The sequence below is a fragment of the Sciurus vulgaris genome (genome assembly GCF_902686455.1).
Source record: "Sciurus vulgaris genome assembly, chromosome: 16".
NCBI classification, from domain to species: domain Eukaryota; kingdom Metazoa; phylum Chordata; class Mammalia; order Rodentia; family Sciuridae; genus Sciurus; species Sciurus vulgaris.
The window spans coordinates 6,398,186-6,418,774 of NC_136477.1; the positions used below are offsets into that span (position 1 = coordinate 6,398,186).

The following is a 20,589-nucleotide window of genomic DNA, read 5'->3' on the forward strand; positions in this document are numbered from 1 at the left end:
AGTCCAAACTCTCCAATTTTAGTTTCTCACAGTGAGGTCTCTCTCTTGTCCTGCTTTGCCATGCCGTGAACAAACTACTGGCTACAGTCTTTACCCCTGTTAGTATGGCATTTACCCTGATTCTGGGGACCCCAGGATGATTGAGGTGGAGGGTGGTGGCTTTGGGGAGTGGAACTGGGAAGTCTTATCTGCTGCAAGGGTGAGTGGCTGCTCATTTTCACAGTGGACAGTACCTGGTTGTCATAAGTTCATTGCATGCTTGTAGCATAAGTTCATCTGATGCTTTAGCAAGAAGGTAAAAAGTCATGGCGTATTTCCTTCTGACTTAAGTTCATATCGTAATGCTTCCCAAGAGAGAACTTGCAGGAAGCCACTATTGACCAATGGTGGTTGGCAGGAGGTGAAATATTGTTGCCATCCCCTCTAAAGCTTCTTGCCAAAGGCTTTTTCTTTTTCAGCAGCTAAAGTATGTTGAACAAAGCAGGAGCGCTATAAATCATCCACCGGCCTTAGAAATCACACTTGTGGCCTTTCCAGTCTCTCAGGGCCACACTAGTGCCTCCTATTCTGGTGGTGATTGTAGAAGGAATTTCTGGACCACACCATCCCATTTATTTCCTGATCAGAATGCATCCACTGCCTCAAGACACCCAGTACTTTCCACTCGACTTACTTCCCCTGTTGGACCTTCACTTCCTTCTGGTCACCTTCTCCGAGATGGCATCACACTTTTTGCACGGAGGTTCCATCTCCCTTGGGGATTGTGTAGTTCAAGTATTCTTCCTGACACTGATGGGTGTGGCCGAGGGCGTCCTATGGTTGGTTCCCTATGTACTGTGATTATTATCTCCCCACATGCTACTTTCTGGACATGAGACGCTACTTTCTGCTCACGGTGGGCGCCTCCTGGCTGGCAGGTGTGCTCAACGCTTGCACACAGACCTCCATCACCCTGCACTTCCCCTACAGTGCCTCCCGCACCGTGGACCACTTCTGCGAGGAGCCAGCCCTGCTGAGGCTCTCTTGTGCGGATACCTCCGCCTACGAGCGGGCGCTGTCCACCTCGGGAGTGCTGATCCTCGTGCTTCCGCTTTCTCTCATTGCCGCCTTCTATGGCCATGTGTTGTGGGCTGTTCTGCGCATGCGCTCGGAGGAGGCCCGGCACAAGGCCTTGGCCACCTACCTGCTCCTCGCACCTCACAATCGTGGGACTCTTCTGCGGGGCTGCGGTGTTCATGTACATGGTGCCTGGTGCTTACCACAGCCCACAGCAGGACAACCTGCAGGTGCAGATGACTTTGGTCAAAGTGCTCTGCAGAGCTGGGCTCAGTCCAAAGCTGACCACACGGGCTGCTCGTGTGAGTCCATGCCTGACTTCATACTTATCTCAAAGCAGCTGTTTTTGGGTGCAGCTCCTAAGGCCTTAGGTACAGGATAAAAGTTCAACTTCGAACAAAAAGACTAGTGGATTCACATTTACCCCTCCTTCCTGAAGATTCCATTCTCATGACCTAATCACGACCCCCACCCCCAACAAAGGCCTCACCTTCTAATACCAAAACATGGCGGGGTTAGGATGACATACAGGTGAATGCTAGGGGTACATAAATATTCAGCCCACAACAGTTACTATGCAACCAGCGTTATAACTTAAGATTCTTCTGTCCCATACACACTCTTATCTTTGTAGCCTAGTATCATTTTTTATTAGATTTATATACAGCATTTATAGTACTATATTTAATTGTGTCCTTATTTTAGGCCTCAGATCAGAAGGTGCCCTATACACATTTCCTATTCCTTCAAAATAAGGTAGTGCCTCCCACCCATCCACTGGTCCTGCTTATCTTCATTTTCCATCCCAGCATGTATTTTCTCGAAAGACTACTCACATATAAAACCACCATATCCATTGCCTGCTGCCTCCTTGCACAGGAACTGGGGACTCTGTTGTGCTCAACACAGTGTCTCCAAATTTGCCCAGGAAATTGTCAGGCATGTGAAAGTTAACAAGTATCTGAAGAAGAAACACAAGAATAAAAACAAATTAATGAAAGAAAGACTAGGTGAAAGTGTCAAGTCTCAGAATCTAAAGGGAGAACTGCACCTCAGTTGTGAGCCTCTGGGAAGACCAGACACATGAGTCACCTATATGTCACTCAGGAACTCCATTTTTAAAAAATAAAGGACCTTGTGTTGAGAGTGCAGGGCACCTTGGTTTGAGCAGGGATTATATAGTTTGGAAATAAAAAGAGTCCTCATGTAGAAATCTAGCACCATCTTGGGGAGTGAAGTCCAATCTATGTTACATACCTGTTATGTTCAGTCACAGGGAATATACAGAAGTTGAGGTTGGAGGGATAGTCCTGGGGGAAGGTGGAATGGCTGTTTCTGGTGAGTTTCCAGGTGACCCATGCTGGGAGAGAGCTCTCATGTGCCCATGGCAGGCCGTTTTCCAAGTGTGGCTGGGTGCAGTTGAGTAGGGATGAGCGTAAGCCATGGAATTATAAGAACATCTTATTTGGGTTCTAGGCAGTTCCTCTCTTGCTTGGAGCATTTGCAGCATCATAGATTTCCCAAAGTGATGGATGACCATGGGACACACCCAAGAAGGAGCAGGTGTCTGTAGTGTAGGAACAGAGTGTGCTTCTTAGTAATAGAGTGCCGTGGCTTGAATATGCTTTGTCCTCCCTGGAACTCCTGTTGGAGTTTTATCCCCATCGTGAGCTACAAAGAGGGTGGACACTTAAGCTGACTATGGTGTTTAGAGATGGGAGCTTCAGGGGGTGATTGAGATTAGAGGAGGTCATCAGGGTACGGCCCCCATGGGTGAATCTGGTGGCTTTGTAGGAAGGGCGAGAGAGAGCAGAAGGAACGGAGACGTGCACACATTCCCCGTCTCTCAGTGGGTGATGCCCTCTACTGCCTCAGAACCCCTCAGAACTGGATCACCAGATCACCAGATCCAGTCCTCAATTTTGTTTCTCCGGAACCCCGAGCCCAAACAAACCCCTCTTCTTTGAAAGATAACCAGTCTGCAGCATTGTGCTATTTAGCAACAGAAAAAGGACTAATGTGTACAGTGTGGGCACACTTGGTTGATCTAGATATGGAGCCATGGTGCCTGAAGTCGACCGTCTCTGAAGGAGACATCTTCAGCCCTGGCAGGAGGCTTGGGATGGCTCCCAGGCTAAGTCTGGGGCCCTGGACTCAGTGAAGGAGGCAGAGATCTGAGGGAAGAGCTGGATGAAGGTCCAGGTTCAGGTGCTGGACACCCTGAAGTCAGACCCCTGCATGTGCCTTGCTAGGTGAGACATGAGTGGCAGGGGACCAGTTTAGGGGACAATGGTTTGTGGATGTAGGATGGAGAAGTTTGTTTTGCCAGAGGACTGATACCAGGAAAGTGTTTTTTTGGGGGTGGGGTATCCCATCATGGTCTGGTCTAGTTGGGGAACTGCTGCATCTTGTGCATGTGGGAGAGGCACATTCTTTGCTCTCTTGGTTCAAAAGCGTCCATCTTGAACTTGGCCTCCCATCCTCAGGGGAGACCAAGAGGACCGTGTTGCCTGTGGTGGGGCCAGGATCAGAACCTCGGGTCCAAGGCACAGCTGGAATTCTGTTCCTGGTTCTGAGTCTGTTACGATCATCTGTGTGCTGGGGAATCCACTGCCCACGTTGGAGAAAATCTCTGCACTATCAACCTTCAAGGCAGGCTTAATCAGGGAGCAGAGTGGAGGAAGAGGTGCCAGCACCTTCACCCTCCACCACTTCAGACTTCCTGTGGCCAGAATATTATTCGGTCTTATAAAGGAAGGAAATTCTGACACCTGCTCCCCTGTGGATGAACCTTGAGAACATGCAGGTGAAGTAAGCCAGGGACAGAAAGGCACATCCTGTGATTTCTCTTAAAGGCAGTCTGCAGAGTAGTGACATACACAGAGAAAACAGAACCTTGATTTTCAGGGGCTGGCAGGTGGGCCCTGGGATGTTAATATTTAAAAGGGAAAGAGTTTCAGCTGAGACAGATGGTGGAGAATGTACTAATACCCATGAACTGGGCCCTTTAAGTGGTTAACATGGTAAATTTTGTATTAAGTGTATTTGGCCACGATTTTTAAATTAAAAGAAAACTACTGGTGGCAACCCAGAAGTGGTACTGTCTTCTCTGTCTCCTCTCTCCTCTCTCTCCTCCCTCCCTTCCTTTCTCATCTCTACATTTTTCTCCACATCTGTCTCTCCTCTCTCTCTCATAGCTGTGAATACTAAAGATTGCGTTCTTTCTTTTGGAAACTCCAGCCCTTATCCTAACTCCTGCTATTCACAGTCTACACTCCATCTTTTGCCTCACCTAAGGAAGAAGGGTCGCCCCCAAGCTAGGGATCCCATGAGCTGCAGGCATTAGGAGAAGCACTGGATTTGCTGACCACACAGGAAAACATATCAAAAACTCATGTCTTTTTTTTATTATAAACAAATGGGATACATGTTGTTCCTCTGTTTGTACATGGTGTAAAGGCATACCATTTGTGTAATCATAAATTTACATAGAGTAATGTTGTTTGATTCATTGTTATTTTTTCCCTTCCCCCCACCCCTCCCACCCCTCTTTACCCTCTATACAGTACTTCCTTCCTCCATACTTGCCCCCCTCCCTAACCCTAACTCTAACCCTAACACTAACCCTTCCCTCCCCCCATTATGTGTCATCCTCCACTTATTAGCAATATCATTCGTCCTTTGGCTTTTTGAGATTGGCTTATCTCACTTAGCATGATATTCTCCAATTTCATCCATTTGCCTGCAAATGCCATAATTTTATCATTCTTTATGGCTGAGTAATATTCCATTGTGTATATATACCACAGTTTCTTTATCCACTCATCAATTGAAGGGCATCTAGGTTGGTTCCACAGTCTGGCTATTGTGAATTGAGCAGCTATGAACATTGATGTGGCTGTATCTCTGTAGTATGCTGATTTTAAGTCCTTTGGGTATAGGCCAAGGAGTGGGATAGCTGGGTCAAATGGAGGGTCCATTCCAAGTTTTCTAAGGAATCTCCACACTGCTTTCCAGAGTGGCTGCACTAATTTGCAGCCCCACCAGCAATGTATGAGTGTACCTTTCTCCCCACGTCCTCGCCAACACCTGTTGTTGCTCGTATTCTTGATAATCGCCATTCTAATTGGGGTGAGATGGAATCTTAGGGTGCTTTTGATTTGCATTTCTCTTATTACTAGAGATGTTGAACATTTTTCCATATGTTTGTTGATTGCTTGTAGATCTTCTTCTGTGAAGTGTCTATTCATTTCCTTAGCCCATTTGTTGACTGGATTATTTGAATTCTTGGAGTAGAGTTTTTTGAGTTCTTTATAGATTCTGGAGATTAGTGCTCTATCTGAAGTATGATTGGCAAAGATATTCTCCTACTCTGTAGGCTCTTTCTTCGCATTGCTGATAGTTTCCTTTGCTGAGAGAAAGCTTTTTAGTTTGAATCTATCCCAGTGGTCCATTCTAGCTTTTATTTCTTGTGCTATGGGAGTCCTGTCAAGGAAGTCTGATCCTAGACCAACAAGGTGAAGATTTGGACCTACTTTTTCTTCTATAATCTGCAGGGTCTCTGGTCTGATTCCAAGGTCCTTAATCCATTTTGAGTTTAGTTTCGTACATGGTGAGAGATATGGGTTTAGTTTCATTCTGTTGCATATGGATTTCCAATTCTCCCAGCACCATTTGTTGAAGAGGCTATCTTTTCTCCATTGCATATTTTTGGCACCTTTGTCTAGTATGAGAAAATTGTATTTATTTGGGTTTGTGTCCGGGTCCTCTATTCTGTACCATTGATCTACCTTTCTATTTTGGTACCAATACCATGCCGTTTTTGTAGTAGAGTTGAAGATCTGGTATTGCAATACCCCCTGTTTCACTCTTCCTGCTAAGGATTGCTTTAGCTATTCTGGGTTTCTTATTCTTCCAGATGAATTTCATAATTGCTTGCTCTATTTCTGTAAGGTACGTCATTGGGATTTTAATTGGAATTGCATTGAATTTGTATAGCACTTTAGGTAGTATGGCCATTTTGACAATATTAATTCTTCCTATCCAAGAACATGGAAGATCTTTCCATCTTCTAAGGTGTTCTTTAATTTCTTTCTTTAGTGTTGTATAGTTCTCATTGTAGAGGTCTTTCACCTCTTTTGTGAGATTGATTCCCAAGTATTTTATTTTTTTCGAGGCTATTGTGAATGGGGTAGTTTTCCTAATTTCTCTTTCTGAAGATTCATCACTTATGTATAAAAATGCGTTGGAATTATGGGCATTGATCCTGTAACCTGCTACTTTACTGAATTCACTTATGAGTTCTAAGAGTTTTCTGGTGGAATTTCCAGGTTCCTCTAAATATATAATCATGTCATCAGCGAAGAGGGATAGTTTGAGTTCTTCTTTTCCAATTCGTATCCCTTTAATTTCTTTGGTTTGTCTAATTGCTCTGGCCAGAGTCTCAAGAACGATGTTGAATAGAAGTGGTGAAAGAGGGCATCCCTGCCTTGTTCCCGTTTTTAGGGGGAATGCTTTCAGTTTTTCACCATTTAGAATGATATTAGCCATGGGCTTAGCATAAATGGCCTTTACAATGTTAAGGAATGTTCCCACTATCCCTATTTTTTCTAGTGTTTTGAGCATGAAGGGGTGCTGTATTTTATCAAATGCTTTTTCTGCATCTATTGAAATAATCATGTGATTCTTGACTTTAAGTCTATTAATATGGTGAATTACGTTTATTGATTTCCTGATGTTGAACCAACCTTGCATCCCTGGGATGAAACCCAGTTGATCATGGTGCACTATCTTTTTAATATGTTTTTGTATGTGATTTGCTAAAATTTTGTTGAGAATTTTTGCGTCGATGTTCATTAAGGATATTGGTCTGAAATTTTCTTTCCTTGATGAGTCTCTGTCTGGTTTAGGTATCAGGGTGATATTGGCTTCATAGAATGAGTTTGGGAGGGTTCCCTCCTCTTCTATTTTATGGAATACTTTGAGAAGTATTGGAATGAGCTCTTCTTTAAAGGTTTTGTAGAACTTGGCTGAGAACCCATCTGGTCCCGGACTTTTCTTTGTTGGTAGGTTTTTGATGACTTCTTCTATTTCAGTACTTGAAATTGGTCTATTTAAATTGTTTATGTCCTCCTTGTTCAGTTTAAGCAGTTCATATGTCTCTAGAAACCTGTTGATGTCTTCGAAATTTTCTATTTTGTTGGAGTATAGATTTTCAAAATAGCTTCTAATTATGTTTTGTATTTCAATCCTGTCTGTTGTGATATTTCCTTGTTCATTCCGAATTTTAGTGATTTGGGTTTTCTCTCGTCTTCTCTTTGTTAGTGTGGCTAAAGGTTTATCAATTTTGTTTATTTTTTTGAAGAACCAACTATTTATTTTGTCAATTTTTTGTATTGTTTCTTTTGTTTCAATTTCATTGATCTCAGCTCTGAGTTTAACTATTTCCTGTCTTCTACTACTTTTGGTGCTGTTCTGTTCTTCTTTTTCTAGGGCTTTGAGCTGTAGTGTTAGGTCGTTTATTTGTTGAGTTTTACTTCTTTTATTAAATGCGCTCCATGAAATAAATTTCCCTCTAAGTACTGCTTTCATAGTGTCCCAGAGATTTTGATATGATGTTTCTTTGTTCTCATTTACCTCTAAGAATTTTTTAATTTCCTTCCTAATATCTTCTGTTATCCATTCATCATATAATAGCATATTGTTTAATCTCCAGATGTTGGAATAGTTTCTGTGTTTTACTCTTTCATTTATTTCTAACTTCAATCCATTATGATCTGATAGAATACAAGGTAGTGTCTCTATCTTCTTGTATTTGCTAACATTAGCTTTGTGGCATAATATATGGTCTATTTTAGAGAAGGATCCAAGTGCTGCTGAGAAGAAAGTGTATTCGCTCTTGGTTGGATAGTATATTCTATAAATGTCCGTTAAGTCTAAATTATTGATTGTGTTATTGAGATCCATGGTTTCTTTGTTCAATTTTTGTCTGGAAGATCTGTCCAGTGGTGAGAGAGGTGTGTTAAAATCACCTAGTATTATTGTGTTATGGTCTATTTAGTTTCTGAAATTGAGAAGGATTTGTTTTACATACATGGATGAGCCACTGTTTGGGGCATAGATGTTTATGATTGTTATATCTTGCTGATTTATGCTTCCCTTAAGCAGTATGAAATGACCTTCTTTATCCCTTCTGACTAACTTTGGCTTGAAGTCCACATTATCGGAAATGAGGATGGATACTCCAGCTTTTTTGCTGAGTCCATGTGCATGGTATGTTTTTCCCCATCCTTTCACCTTTAGTCTATGGGTATCTTTTTCTACGAGGTGAGTCACTTGCAGGCAACATATTGTTGGATCTTTCTTTTTAATCCAATCTGCCAGTCTATGTCTTTTGATTGATGAATTCAGGCCATTAACATTCAGGGTTATTATAGAGATATGATTTGGTTTCCCAGTCATTTGGTTCATTTTTAAAATTATTTATTTATTTGTTTGACACAACTTGTTTCCTCCTTTATTTGACAATTCCTTTAGGATAATTCCTCCCTTTGCTGATTTGCTTCTTTGTTTTTCATCTCTTCCTCATGGAATATTTTGCTGAGAATGTTCTGTAATGCTGGCTTTTTTTTTTGTAAATTCTTTTAGCTTTTGTTTATCATGGAAGGATTTTATTTCATCGTCAAATTTGAAAGTAAGTTTTGCTGGGTATAAGATTCTTGGTTGGCATCCATTTTCTTTCAGGGCTTGAAAAATGTTGTTCCAGGCCCTTCTAGCTTTTAGGGTCTGGATTGAAAAATCTGCTGATATCCGTATTGGTTTCCCCCTGAATGTAATTTGGTTCTTTTCTCTCGTGGCCTTTAAAATTCTGTCTTTATTTTGTATGTTAGGCATTTTCATTATAATGTGCCTTGGTGTGGGTCTGTTGTAATTTTGTGTATTTGGAGTCCTATAAGCCTCTTGAACTTGATTTTCCATTTCATTCTTCAGATTTGGGAAATTTTCTGATATTATTTCATTGAATAAATTGTTCATTCCTTTGATTTGTTTCTCTAGGCCTTCCTCAATCCCAATAATTCTTAAATTTGGCCTTTTCATGATATCCCATAGTTCTTGTAGATTCTGTTCATGATTTCTTACCATCTTCTCTGTTTGTTCAACTTTGTTTTCAAGGTTAAATATTTTGTCTTCAATGTCTGAGGTTCTGTCTTCCAGGTGTTCTATCCTACTGGATATGCTTTCTATGGAGTTCTTAATTTGGTTTATTGTTTCCTTCATGTCAAGGATTTCTGTTTGTTTTTTTTTCAATATCTCTAACTCTTTATTGAAATGATCTTTTGCTTCCTGTATTTGCTCTATTAACTGTCGATTGGTGCGATCATTCAATGCTTGCATTTGCTCTTTCATCTCATCATTCAGTGCATGCATTTGCTCTTTCATCTCATCGTTTGCTTCTCTGATCATTTTAATTATGTACATTCTGAACTCCTTTTCTGTCATTTCTTCTGCCATGCTGTCATTGGGTTTTATTGATGTAACATCTAGATTTGTTTGCAGCATTTTCTTTCCTTGTTTTCTCATATTGTTCAGGTATCAGTGGACCGCTGAGATATTGCAGATTTCCTCTATTGACTTACAATGTCCCTGAAGATTTCTATATATATCCTCCCTTAGCCTTCAGTAGGCTGAAGTCTTGGAGGAAGTTGATAATGCGGTGCTCCACAAGGAAGCTGCCTCTCTAGGAGTGGTGGCCTTCAGGTGGGGTATAATCCCTGCTAGTGGGCAGAGGTGCCTCCACTTGTTGACCAATGGTCATCCAAAGGGGACCTAGGCTGCGGGCTGAGGCAAGGCCTGTTTGGGCCTGAGTCTCTGGTTTTACCGTCCTTGTGGGGAAACCTCACCCGGCAGGGAAGACTCACCTGGTGGGGAGGACTCACTGGTCATTTCCCTCCTAGAGGTTCCCCTCAATTTACAGATACCGCCTCGGCTGGGCTGCCTTCCTCTGCAAAGTTCCCAGGGGCCCGGCCCTACCTCCTGGGCCTGGGAGCCTCACCCTTTGCAGATGACTCTCCTTAGGCTGCCCCTTCTCAGAGAATCTGCCCACAGGCCTGAAACCTTCGCTCCGCCCTAAGCCTGTCTCTGTGAGGCTCTTCCACCAAGAAGCCTCCTAGATCCTGGGACCCTGCTCTGCACCTAATCGCCTGGCTATGCGGCCCCTCCTCTGAGCAGCCACCTGGGGCCCCGTACAATTGCTCTGAGTCCCAGCGACCCGCCACATGCCTCTTCCTCCAGACAGCCGCCCAGTATTCCGGTGCGGTCACTAGGAGTCCAAGAAACTCACTGCGTGCCTCCACCTCCCACCAACCACCCGTAGCCCTGGGCAATCAATCACTCCGAGTCAAAGTGACCCTCCCCGTTCCTCCTCCTTCTCCAGATAACCCCCCGGGTGTTCAGGAGCGGTCGCTCTGAGTGGCTCTGAATCCACGTGATCCGCTGCACGGGTCCTCTGGGCAACCGCCCGGAGCTCTGGTGCGGCCACTCAAGACCAAGCGACCCACCACGCTTCCCCTCCAGGCAGCCCCCCTGTGTTCAGGAGCTGTCGCTTTAAGTCCAAACAACTCACCACACGCCTTCTCCTCTGAGCAGCCGCCTGGAGCGCTAATGCAGTCACTGCGAGTCCAAACGACCCGCCGCGCTCCTCCTCCTCCTCCTCCTACTCCTCCGGGCAGGCCCCGGTGTTCAGAAGTGGTCTGAGTCCAAACAGCTCGCCACGCAGCCCCTCCTCTGGCAACCGCCTGTAACTCTGGTGTAGTCACTCTGAATCCAAGTGGCCGCGCTCCTCCTCCTCCTCCTCCTCGTCCTCAGGGCAGGCCCCGGTGTTCAGAAGCAGTCGCCCTGAGTCCAAACAGCTCGCCGCGGAGCTTCTCCTCTGGCAACCGCCTGTAGCTCTGGTGCAGTCACTCCGAATCCAAGCGGCCACGCTCCTCCTCCTCCTCCTCAGGGCAGGCCCCGGTGTCCTGAGTCCACACAGCTCTCCTCGCCACTCCTCCCCTGGGCAGCCGCCGGGGCCCCAGTGGTTGCTCCGAGTCCAAAATCTCATGTCTTATCCCACAAATGTGTACAATTATTATTTGCCAATTAAACATTTTTTGAAAGAAGGAAAAATAACGTCATTAAAAACCCTGAAATAATAGGTAGGAAGATTATTCTTTATATGTTATTAACACAGGATTAGTATTCTTTAAAAATTTATTTTAGCGGATACATAAGAACACAAAATTGTACATGTTTATGGGGTACTATGTAATGTTTCAGTACACGTATACATCGGGTAATATTTGAATCAGGTTAACTATATCTGTGTCCTCATCATTTATCATTTGTTTATGGTGAAATATTCAAAATTCTTTCCTCTAGCTTTTTGAAAGCTACACTATCATTACCTGTACTCATTTACATTTTTTGTTGCTATGTTTCAGAAATCTAGTTAAATACTTTCTGCTTACAAAAATGTTGATTTGTCAGCTTAATTTGATCAGATATATCTGCTCTGTGTTTAGATTTTTATAAGACCCACAATAATAAAACAGGATTCATACATTCAAGTTGTTCCAATCATATGTAGAAGTTTTCCACCTAAAGACTGTGTCAGGTGAATAATGAAAAGTTCCTTTTGGATCTAGTGACAGAGGGTCATTGTGACCTTATCAAGGTAAGCAGGTATGGAATGAAGAAGGCAGGTAGAAGTTGGGAGCAGCCGAGGAGGCAGGTAGGAGGTTGGAGAAAGGGGACCTGGCTGACCTTTTCTCAGTGGTTCATGCTAAGGGGAAGGGGTAGAAGGTGGTTGAAAAGAAATGTCAGGAAGGCTGGCTGTGGGGTCTCGGTGCGGTTCAGAGGAATTTAAAGGTATTTCAATGTTGAAGGAGGGAGTCACTAGAAAAAGGGAAGTTGAAGACCCAGGGGCTATGCTGGAATATTGCCAGGCATGAGGTTACTAGGAAGGAGACTCAGGTCTGCAGTGGAGGATGAAGGAACTCTCTTTGTAATTGGAGAAAATGTAGAAACAATAGAACCTAAACAGAGCTATTTGCAGATTTGGCCCCTAAAATGTCAATCTCGTATTTTACAATTTTACTGTGAAATATTAGAGAAGTTTTAAGGGCGCTTGCATGTATATTTTTAAGAAAGGGAGGAAATTTTATAAAGGATTTTGGGAAACCCACAGAGTCAATATGCCAACACACAGAAAGGAAAACTCCCTGGCACTGTGTATTCTTTCCAGTTGATGCTGGAAGTTTTGTACTCACAGTGGTGCCAAAATATCATATTATGTGCTTTTTCTTCAGCAGTTATCCTAAGACCAGCAGTAGCTGTGGCAAGAAGTTACAGTCCTCTAGGTTTGAAATTTTACAAGGCAGGTAAGATGGATGGGAAGGAATTTTGAATTACTGCAAGGGAACTGTGGAGATCACAGGCCACAGAGACCAAGATTGATGGGGTAAGGGGGGGAGGGAAGGGGGGCAATGGGTACCAAAATATGCAGGAAGAATGGGTTCTGATGTTCCTGAGCACACCAGGGTGACTATAACTCCTAATAATTTATTACACATTTTATAAATAACTGGAAAAGAGAAGTTTGAAATTTCCTAACACAAAGAAAGGATAACCGTGGAAAGAGGAGGACATGCAAATTATCCTTTTTTTAAAATTTTAATTGAAAATCATAAATTTACATAGGGCAATATTGTTTGATTCATTCTGTTATTTTTTTCCCTTCCCCCCCACCCCTCCCACCCCTCTTTTCCCTCTATACAGTACTTCCTTTCTCCATTCTCACCACCCTCCTTATCCCTAACCCTAAACCTAACCCTAACCCTAACGCTAACCCCTCATACCCTCCCCTTATATGTCCTCATCCACTTATCAGCAAGATCATTCCTCCTCTAGTTTTTTGAGATTGGCTTATCTCACTTAGCACGATATCCTCCAATTTCATCCATTTGCTTGCAAATGCCATGATTTTATCACTCTTCATGGCGGATTAATATTCCATTGTATATATATGCCACAGTTTCTTTATCCACTCATCAACTGAAGGGCATCTAGGTTGGTTCCACAATCTGGCTATAGTGAATTGAGCAGCTATGAACATTGATGTGGCTGTATCTCTGTAGTATGCTGATTTTAAGTCCTTTGGGTATAGGCCAAGGAGTGGGATAGCTGGATCAAATGGTGGTTCCATTCCAAGCTTTCTGAGGAATCTCCATACTGCTTTCCAGAGTGGCTGCACTAATTTGCAACCCCACCAGCAATGTATGAGTGTACCTTTTTCCCCACATCCTCGCCAACACCTATTGTTGCTTGTGTTCTTGATAATCGCCATTCTAATTGGGGTAAGGTGAAATCTTAGGGTAGTTTTGATTTGCATTTCTCTTATTACTAGAGATGTTGAACATTTTTTCATATATCTGTTGATTGCTTGTACATCTTCTTCTGTGAAGTGTCTGTTCATTTCCTTAGCCCATTTGTTGACTGGGTTATTTGCATTCTTGGTGTAGAGTTTTTTGAGTTCTTTATAGATTCTGGAAATTAGCGCTCTATCTGAAGTATGAGTGGCAAAGATATTCTCCCACTCTGTAGGCTCTCTCTTCACATTACTGATAGTTTCCTTTGCTGAGAGAAAGCTTTTTAGTTTGAATCTATCCCAGTGGTTGATTCTAGCTTTTATTTCTTGTGCTATGGGAGTCCTGTTAAGGAAGTCTGATCCTAAGCCAATAAGTTGAAGGTTTGGACCTACTTTTTCTTCCATAAGATGCAGGGTCTCTGGTCTGATTCCGAGGTCCTTGATACATTTTGAGTTGAGTTTTGTGCAGGGTGAGAGATAGGGATTTAGTTTCATTCTGTTGCATATGGATTTCCAGTTTTCCCAGCACCATTTGTTGAAGAGGCTATCTTTTCTCCATTGCATATTTTTGGCCCCTTTGTCTAGTATGAGAAAATTGTATTTATTTGGGTTTGTGTCCATGTCCTCTATTCTGTACCATTGATCTACTTGTCTATTTTGGTACTGATACCATGCTGTTTTTGTTACTATTGCTTTGTAATAGAGTTGAAGATCTGGTTTTGCGATACCCCCGCTTCGCTCTTTCTACTGAGGATTGCTTTAGCTATTCTGGGTTTCTTATTCTTCCAGATGAATTTCATAATTGCTTGCTCTATTTCTGTAAGGTACATCATTGGGATTTTAATTGGAGTTACATTGAATCTGTATAGTACTTTTGGTAGTATGGCCATTTTGACAATATTAATTCTGCCTATCCAAGAACATGGAAGATCTTTCCATCTTCTAAGGTGTTCTTTAATTTCTTTCTTTAGTGTTCTGTAGTTCTCATTGTAGAGATCTTTCACCTCTTTTGTGAGATTGATTCCCAAGTATTTTATTTTTTTCGATGCTATTGTGAATGGGGTAGTTTTCCTAATTTCTCTTTCTGAAGATTCATCACTTATGTATAAGAATGCGTTGGATTTATGAACATTGATCTTGTAACCTGCTACTTTACTGAATTCACTTATGAGTTCTAAGAGTTTTCTGGTGGAATTTCCAGGTTCCTTTGAATATATGATCATGTCATCAGCGAACAGGGATAGTTTGAGTTCCTCTTTTCCAATTCGTATCCCTTTAATTACTTTGGTTTGTCTAATTGCTCTGGCTAGAGTCTCAAGAACGATATTGAATAGAAGTGGTGAAAGAGGGCATCCCTGCCTCGTTCCAGTTTTTAGGGGGAATGCTTTCAGTTTTTCACCATTTAGAATGATATTGGCCATGGGCTTAGCATAAATGGCCTTTACAATGTTAAGGAATGTTCCCACTACCCCAATTTTCTCTAGTGTTTTGAGCATGAAGGGGTGCTGTATTTTGTCAAATGCTTTTTCTGCATCTATTGAAATAATCATGTGATTCTTAACTTTTAGTCTGTTGATATGGTGAATGACATTTATTGATTTCCGCATGTTGAACCAACCTTGCATCCCTGGGATAAAACTCACTTGATCGTGGTGCGATTTGCTAAAATTTTGTTGAGAATTTTTGCATCGATGTTCATTAAGGATATTGGTCTGAAATTTTCTTTCCTTGATGAGTCTCTGTCTGGTTTAGGTATCAGGGTGATATTGGCTTCATAGAATGAGTTTGGGAGGGTTCCCTCCTCTTCTATTTTATGGAATACTTTGAGGAGTATTGGAATGAGCTCTTCTTTAAAGGTTTTGTAGAACTCGGCTGAGAACCCATCTGGTCCCGGACTTTTCTTTGTTGGTAGGCTTTTGATGACCTCTTCTATTTCATTGCTTGAAATTGATTTATTTAAGTTGTGTATGTCCTCCTTGTTCAGTTTAGGTAATTCATATGTCTCTAGAAACCTGTTAATGTCTTCGAGGTTTTCTGTTTTGTTGGAGTTTAGATTTTCAAAATAGCTTCTAATTATGTTTTGTATTTCACCTGTGTCTGTTGTAATATTTCCTTGTTCATTCCGAATTTTAGTAATTTGAGTTTTCTCCCTCTTTCTCTTTGTTAGTGTGGCTAAGGGTTTATCAATTTTGTTTATTTTTTCAAAGAACCAACTATTTATTTTGTTGATTTTTCCGATTGTTTCTTTTGTTTCAATTTCGTTGATTTCGGCTCTGATTTTAACTATTTCCTGTCTTCTACTACTTTTGGTGTTGGTCTGCTCTTCTTTTTCTAGGGTTTGAGCTGTAGTGTTAAGTCGTTTATTTGTTGATTTCTACTTCTTTTGTTGAATGCGCCCCATGAAATAAATCTTCCTCTAAGTACTGCTTTCATAGTGTCCCAGAGATTTTGATATGATGTATCTTTGTTCTCGTTTACTTCTAAGAATTTTTTTATTTCCCTCCTGATGTCTTCTGTTATAATAGTGTATTATTTAATCTCCAGGTATTGGAGAAGTTTGTTTTTTATTCTGTCATTTATTTCTAATTTCAATCCATTATGATCCAATAGAGTACAAGGTAGTATCTCTATCTTCTTGTATTTGCTAACAGTAGCTTTGTGGCATAAGACATGGTCTATTTTATAGAAGGATCCATGTGCTGCTGAGAAGAAAGTGTATTTATTCTTTGTTGAATGGTATATTCTATATAAGTCGGTTAAGTCTAAATTGTTGATTGTGTTATTGAGATCTATGGTTTCTTTATTCAATTTTGGTTTGGACGATCTATGTAGCAGTGAGAGAGGTGTGTTAAAATCACATAGTATTATTGTGTTGTGGTCTATTTGATTTCTGGAATTGAGAAGGATTTGTTTGACGTACATGGATGAGCCAATGTTCGGGGCATAGATATTTATGATTGTCATGTCTTGCTGATTTATGCTTCCCTTAAGCAATATGTAATGTCCTTCTTTATCCCTTCTGACTAGTTTTGGCTTGAAGTGCACGTTATCTGAAATGAGGATGGATACTCCAGCTTTTTTGCTGTGTCCGTGTGCATGGTATGTTTTTTCCCATCCTTGTCTATGGGTATCTCTTTCTATGAGATGAGTCTCCTGTAGGCAGCAAATTGTTGGATTTTTCTTTTTGATCCATTCTGCCAGTCCATGTCTTTTGATTGATGAGTTCAGGCCATTAACATTCAGGGTTATTATTGTGATATGATTTGTATTCCCAGTCGTTTGACTCATTTTTGTTTTTTGACATGATTTGGTTTCTCCTTTATTTGGCTATTCCTTTAGGCTAGTTCCTCCCCTTGCTGATTTGCATCATTGTTTTTCATCTCTTCCTCATGGAATATTTTGCTGAGAATGTTCTGCAATGCTGGCTTTCTTTTTGTAATTCCTTTATCTTTTATTTATCATGGAAGGATCTTATTTCATCGTCAAATCTGAAAGTAAGTTTTGCTGGGTATAAGATTCTTGGTTGGCATCCATTTTCTTTCAGGGCTTGGTAAATGTTGTTCCAGGCCCTTCTAGCTTTTAGGGTCTGGATTGAAAAATCTGCTGATATTCTTATTGTTTTCCCCCTGAATGTAATTTGATTCTTTTCTCTCGCGGCCTTTAAAATTCTGTCTTTATTTTGTATGTTAGGTATTTTCATTATAATGTGCCTTGGTGTGGGTCTTTTGTAATTTTGTATATTTGGAGTCCTATAAGCCTCTTGTACTTGATTTTCCATTTCATTCTTCAGATTTGGGAAATTTTCTGATATTATTTCATTGAATAGATTGTTCATTCCTTTGGTCTGTTTCTCTAAGCCTTCCTCAATCCCAATAATTCTTAAATTTGGCCTTTTCATGATATCCCATAATTCTTGTAGATTCTGTTCATGATTTCTTACCATCTTTTCTGTTTGGTCAACTTTGTTTTCAAGATTAAATATTTTGTCTTTAATATCTGAGGTTCTGTCTTCCAGGTGTTTTATACTATTGGTTATGCTTTCTATGGAGTTTTTAACTTGGTTTATTGTTTCCTTCATTTCAAGGATTTCTGTTTGGTTTTTTTTCAATATCTCTAACTCTTTATTGAAATGATCTCTTGCTTCCCATATTTTCCCCTTTAACTGTTGATTGGTGCCATCATTTAATGGCTGCATTTGCTCTTTCATCTCCTCGTTTGCTTCCCTGATTGTTTTAATTATGTACATTCTGAACTCCCTTTCTGACATTTCTTCTGTTGTGCTGTCATTAGGTTTTATTGATATAGTATCTAGGTTTGTTTGGGACATTTTCTTCCCCTGTTTTCTCATATTGGTCAGATGTCAGTGGGACTTTGTGATATTGCAGAATTCTTCTATTGGCTTATAGTGTCCCTGTAGATTTCTAGTGTCTCACCTTCCTGCCTTCAGTAGGCTGAAGTCTTGGAGTAACTTGATAATGCAGTGCTTCCAAGGAAAGCTGCCCCTACTCCGCTACTGGTTCCAGGACTTGGAGCTGGCTCTGTGTGGAAAGGCTCTCACTGGGGGGCCTGCTCCGAGAAGCTAGCCTGGAAAGGCGCTTCCCGCCTGAGGGGGCCGGGCTGCGGGCTGTTTGGGGAAGTCCCTGGCTGCCCTGTCCTGGTCCCTGAAGCAACCTGCGGGCAGGAACTCACTGCCCTGGTTCAGGGATTTGAAGCTTGGTTCTGTGCACAAAGGCTCTCACTGGGGGGCCTGCTCTGAGATGCTGGAGAATCTGGCCCTGTGGGAGGAGCCCACCGCCGGAGTATGCAGAGCTGCCTGAGGAAGACCCTAGCTGCTCTGCCCTACTCTAATAAGCCACCCGAATCCAGGCCTACCACCTGGGTAGTGCTTCACCAGGTGGGGGAGACTCACCCCGTGGCTCTGTTTTAGTCTGAGTCTCTCAATGCCTCCCCTTCTTGAATCCTGGGTTCTGGAGCGACTGGAGATGCAGTCACCCTCTAGTCCGCCAACTTGGATTGCCCTCGCAAATTATCCTTTTTAATCATTATATAATATATCCATTCATCAAATTACCACCCTATGATGCACAAATACATACAATCTGTACATATCAAGTTAAAAAAGGAGAGCGAGAGAGAGAGAGAAGGAGAGAAAGAGAGAGAGAAAGGCAAAGACGTAATCTGGAGTAACTTTTGTTTTTGAGTGACAGTTATCTATTGTGTGGACATTTGAATGAGAAACTAGGAATCAGAAACTTGTGGTAAGCAAATAGTTTCTCTAAATTATTTACTTTTGAGCATGACCTTTTGGGTAATGAAAATACCTGGGGTCTAGGAGTGAGTCTCTAAGAGCTGGGTAGTTGATAATTTCACTGCTGACTTAGGTGGTACAGGAGGTTTGAGAACCAGTGGTCACTGGGCTAACCAAATGAATAGTCAACACAGAAAAATGGCAGAATTTGGGATTTAGAAAAAGATTCGGGACCCTGTGTCATGAGAGGAGAGTTGGGTTCCATGCAATTGAGACTGACAAGGACAACAGAAGAATTAAAGGATTCTCAAGCAGCAGGGGTTTTTGCAAGATGGTGGAGGGTTTATTTTAAATATTTTTGTAGTTGTAGTTGGGCAGAATGCCTTTATTTTATTTGTTTATTTTTATGTGGTGCTAAGGTTTAAACCTAGTGCCTCACATAAGCTGGGCAACTGCTCTGTCACTGAGCCCCAGCCCCAGCCCCAGCCCCATGGACAGTTTTGACTTGAACTTTCTGTGTTTAATTCCATACTGCTGGATGATGTCCCAGCGTGCAGGTCAGACTCACCCCCAGAGAAAGAGGAAGGGTGGCAGTTCCAAAGAGCAGAGATAACTGTCACTGATAATGTCACAGGGATAATAAAGGAAGGCAGACTTGGTTGATCGTTTTGATCCAGTTTCATGATTTATGTTGCAGGATAAGAGGAAAAGAAGTAAAATGGTCAAGACTTCACAGAGGAAGCAGCGTGACTGTGTGAACCAGTCCAAACCAAAGCCTGGTTTAAGCATCTCGATCCCCTTGAGGATGTCCAGTTACACATTCAAGAGACCAGTTACTAGAATTACAGCCCATCCAGACAATGAGGTTAGATACCATCAATGGGAAGAGAACTTGGACAAGCCCCAGCAGGTCTGCTGGCAGAGGAGACTGCAAGGACTCCAGGCCTACAGCAGCACAGGAGAGCTCTTGAGCATGTTAGATCTTACTAAAACTTTGCAAAAACTTGCACCTCGTTGCTTAGGTGCACCCCTACCCGGGGCTCTGGCTGGTGGTCTGCACCCCAGCTCCATGGCTGCCCTTGCCCCATCTTCTCATTTTGTGGAGACGGTTCCTGGAGCCAGTCTGAGTAGCCCACAGCTCCTCTGCAAACAGTTTCTGGTCACTGAGGAAGATATTAGGAAACAGGAACGGAAGGTGAAGAGAGCCAGAGAGAGACTGGCAATAGCAATGATTGCAGACAGACTAGCCAGTGAGGCAGAGAAAGACAGAGGGCCGAGAAGGGCGTCCTGATGACTGCAGGGGAGAGAAGATACTGTTGACCAAAGGGGGCATGGCCTTTATTCACATCGCTTTGCAGGGACCATATATAGACATAGTGTTTGACTTGAGCTCCTGCCACCTTAAAACATACCAGTGCTTTCCCTTATTAAACTCCTTTGTGCAACACAAGAAAATCTAACAGTACTTTCTTTTTGAGATGAGAGACAGGGTTTCAAGTGAAGAGAGAAAGGGTGAGTTTTTTTTTTTTTTTTTTCATGTTACGCTCCTGTTTTCATTAACTATTTTTTAAGCTTTATTTGTATTTGCACACACACACACACACACACACACACACACACAGATTTTTTTTTTCTTTTTTGGTACTGGGGATTAAACCCAGAGGCACTTTTACCACTGAACCACATCCCCAGCCCCTTAAAAAAAATTTTTTTTTTGAGACAAGGTCTCACTAGGTTGCTTAGGGCCTCACTTCACTAAATTGCTGAGACTGGCTTTGAACTTGTGATCCTCCTGCCTCAGCCTCTGGGAGCTACTGGGATGACAGAGGTGTGCTGTGATTTACTTTTACAAGTGTTGTATATATTTAAGGCATGTGACATG

At 42.0% G+C, this 20,589-nt stretch overlaps 1 protein-coding gene across 1 annotated transcript; it reads left to right on the forward strand.

Moving 5' to 3' along the window:
- The first annotated feature begins 18,849 nt into the window (after nucleotides 1–18,849).
- MBD3L1 (methyl-CpG binding domain protein 3 like 1) lies at nucleotides 18,850–20,192 on the forward strand. The gene has a single exon (XM_079116654.1). It carries the CDS (start codon nucleotides 19,396–19,398, stop codon nucleotides 19,996–19,998), a length of 603 nt encoding a protein of 200 aa, XP_078972780.1. The 5' UTR covers nucleotides 18,850–19,395; the 3' UTR covers nucleotides 19,999–20,192.
- The last annotated feature ends 397 nt before the right edge of the window (nucleotides 20,193–20,589 follow it).

Excerpts from the sequence above, each read along its gene's own strand:
- MBD3L1 (XM_079116654.1), top strand. The coding sequence starts at position 19,396 with ATGTTGCAGGATAAGAGGAAAAGAAGTAAAATGGTCAAGACTTCACAG.